The sequence below is a fragment of the Gastrolobium bilobum genome, unplaced genomic scaffold (assembly GCF_033153095.1).
Source record: "Gastrolobium bilobum isolate Gb01-03AN ecotype WA unplaced genomic scaffold, APGP_CSIRO_Gbil_v1 utg14936, whole genome shotgun sequence".
Classification (NCBI taxonomy): domain Eukaryota; kingdom Viridiplantae; phylum Streptophyta; class Magnoliopsida; order Fabales; family Fabaceae; genus Gastrolobium; species Gastrolobium bilobum.
In genome coordinates, this window is record NW_026898693.1 from 158,853 (window position 1) to 162,137 (window position 3,285).

At 35.8% G+C, this 3,285-nt stretch overlaps 1 protein-coding gene and 1 non-coding gene across 2 annotated transcripts; both read right to left on the reverse strand.

Moving 5' to 3' along the window:
• Positions 1–1,391: 1,391 nt before the first annotated feature.
• On the reverse strand, positions 1,392–2,345 carry LOC133318470 (probable carboxylesterase 17). Its single transcript, XM_061520476.1, has one exon. It carries the CDS (start codon positions 2,343–2,345, stop codon positions 1,407–1,409), a length of 939 nt encoding a protein of 312 aa, XP_061376460.1. The 3' UTR covers positions 1,392–1,406.
• Positions 2,346–2,658: 313 nt separating this feature from the next.
• On the reverse strand, positions 2,659–2,731 carry TRNAR-CCU (transfer RNA arginine (anticodon CCU)). Its single transcript has one exon. It is a non-coding gene; the product is annotated as a tRNA-Arg (tRNA).
• Positions 2,732–3,285: the final 554 nt, after the last annotated feature.

The window sequence follows — 3,285 nt, forward strand, 5'->3', positions numbered from 1 at the left end:
GATTATTTGATTATCGGTATTTATGAGATAAACAACATGAAATTTGTAGGATATATCCCCTTGATATGTTTCGGTACTTGGATATTAAAGACACTGGCCAGTGCATGTAATCCATTAGAGAAACTATCATAGTCAAGGGAATAAATAATTGATTGAGTTACAGAAAACTTGTCAATCAATTATAGACATTCTACAAAGGGGCGATGCATATTCATGTTATAAAGGTCATTAATCTTGGAGTTCACGTTCGGACTTTTAGTGGAGTAGCGCCGAATTAGATAATCTTTCAAAGATTATCAGGAGCCTTGATGAGTGACAAATGGTAGATCCCCAGGCTAGCTCGAGACAAGGGATGAGTTGTATAATCAGATGATGATGGCTTATGGGCTACATAGTCTTGGGTTTATGAACTCAAGTTTGTGTCCAAAAGAGCAAGTAGGAGATTGTTGGGTTTAGTATGCTCTTTTCACTTAAGCCCAATAACTTTAGTGAGAGTGAGCCCAAAGTCCAATTTTAACCAATGAAGCTTAGGGTTAGTTTTGGATTGGTCAGAGTATATAAACTCTCTTTTCTTCTAGTGCCTCTTAGAGGGTTACTAACATCAGCAACACAACCAAAGAGGCAGATATTCATCATCTGAACGGTTGCCCACACGACCCCCTGATCCCCTTGAGTCATAGCCTGGAAGATCGACCGTAGAGCGGAATTGCGACCGTTCGTGGTGCGTTGCTGCAAGATAGATCGTGAGGCTTGAGAAGGAGAACTAAAGGTGAGAAATCGTCACGCTCACTTCTTCACCCCAGGTAATCAAAGCGGTGTCTTCATTCCTCATCGCATCGGTACGATGCGCTTCCGCGTTTCTGATGATATACCTTCAAATAGATGAAAATATCCTCCATAGCATAATTTTATATATTTTTAAATTTCCTTTTTCTTTTAACACAGATTGGTATAACTCAACCTAGAACATAAGCTTTTGCTTACAATTCTATTTGATCTTGTGGGAATTTAAGGTTCGAATTTCATTCCAGAAAAACAATGTTACATTTGCTCGACGAATGCTGGGAATTGGTGTTGAGATTCATGAACAACCATTGTTACTTTGACCACCCTGTTACAATGATGTATATATAGATGGAAAACCCACACAGGGTGGATTTGCTGAAACCATGGTCATTGAGCGGAAGTAATAAAACTCAATTTTCATTAGTTGTTTCAAAATTAAAGTTCCCTGCTTTATCCAATTAAGTTGTTCTAATTAATACGTAGCTTGAAGCCTCAACTCTTCTATTCAATATTCTAATACACGTTTAATATAATGATAAAACATCATGATATTTTTTCTATTCTGAATGAATATCTTATTGATATCAGTAAACATATTGGGGTTATAGCCACATTTGATGCTAATATCTCTGCATGAACTGGCTCATCTGGCTCTGAAGCAAGCGAGTTGCATTAGATTTTGGATCCAATACATGAAACACATGTTTCTCTTCCTTAGCCTCCACAAGCTTCACCTCATTTACCCCTTTCTTCTGCATAAACTCTGCATACATGACTCCCCTTTCCTTCAAAAAGTCACTGCCAGCAACATAAACCTCAATAGCTGGGAATTTAGACCATACACTTTCAGACAAGTTTGCTTTCTCAAAATTACAACCAAAATAGTCACGGTTTGAGCCTTCAGGTATACTTAGCCTCCAAAACATGTCATTCATGGCTACATCTCCAGCACCCTCATCCCCCATCTCTTTCTCAGTCCTATTCTCACTCCCAAAGTAAGGATGTATAGGCATTAACCCTTTGATTTTCAAAGGACACCCATTATTCTGAATGGCCTTCAAAGCAACATGATGCACAATGTTACCTCCAGCACTGTCCCCAGAGAGAAAAACCCTTGATATGTCAGCTTTTTGAAGCAAGGGTTCAGAGGTTACTTGATCACCAAGCCATTGAAGTGAGGTGTAACAATCTTCATAAGCAATGGGAAGGCGATGCTCTGGAGCCAAACGGTAATCAACAGAAAGAACAATGGATTGGGATGTGACAGAGAAATCACCAAGGAAATGATGGTAGCCAAGCCATGTGGTGGAGCCAATGCAAAAGCCACCACCATGGAAATAAACCAAGAGGGGTAGCTTTTTCTCTGAGATGGTGTTGGGAGAATCAGGAATGAAGAGCCTACCAGTGATGGGTTTTGATGGGTCAATGATCACATCTTTGGACTTGTATCCATTGGATGATGAATCTAAAGAGGCTGGTGCAGTTTCAGGGTCAAAGCGTTTCACAATACCATCAGAATATACTTGAAGAAAGTCTGGTGCTTCTGCTATTAAAGACATTTTGCTTAGGATCAATGAAGCAGGTTAATTACAAAAGACAGAAAATGCTTCAAATGGTGATGTTCGTGATCTCTATCTAAAGTGGGGATTTTATACATAAGCTAGAAGAATTAAAATAATGTGTATATCTTGGTGTTTGCATTTGTGGTTGGCCAACATATATAGTAGATGTTGTTTGGTTGGTCATGTAAATTGCATTGTGCTATTAATTGTAAAAAGTTGAGTTTTCTTGGTTGTTGCTGATCAAAAAAAAGAAGGGAAAAAAGAAACTGCTTATGCTTAATAAAGGTGAAAAAATATCAGATACATTGCACGCGCCAGGTAGGGGTCGAACCTACGACTTTCTGCTTAGGAAACAGACGCTCTATCCACTGAGCTACAGGCGCTGGCTGTTAGGTTCTGAGGACAATATATATTCGATTCTCATTATGAACAAGGATTTGCACCAAAGAAAGTTTCCTTATACATAATTTGTTGCGGAGCAAAATACTACTGTTGGATGCACAAGGTATTATAAATTATTATACTCTTAGAAAAAATTTCGGTATTAAAAAAATATAATGTAATATGAAGGATGAAGTTGAAAATGATACAAATTAAAATTAAAATTTCTGTTTTATTTGAAAATTTTGTAAGCAGTAAAAATATTTGTAAAAAATTATAAATTATCCTGTTTATTTTATTTCTTTAGTTAGAAATTTAAAATAATAAATGAAATGTTTAATTTTTGAATTTTGAATTTTCTTTCGACATAGTTATAGAGTATTTATTTTCATTTTAATTATTTCTGTAATGAGCTTATATTTAATTTTTTGCATGATGTAAATTCATTATTTAAGGATATATGCATTTTTGGTACCTAGGAAAAAAATAAAAAATAATACTAATTGAATTTAAATTTAATTATATTTAATTTAAAATATGTAAAAATTACCAATTT

Excerpts from the sequence above, each read along its gene's own strand:
- LOC133318470 (XM_061520476.1), bottom strand. The coding sequence starts at position 2,345 with ATGTCTTTAATAGCAGAAGCACCAGACTTTCTTCAAGTATATTCTGAT.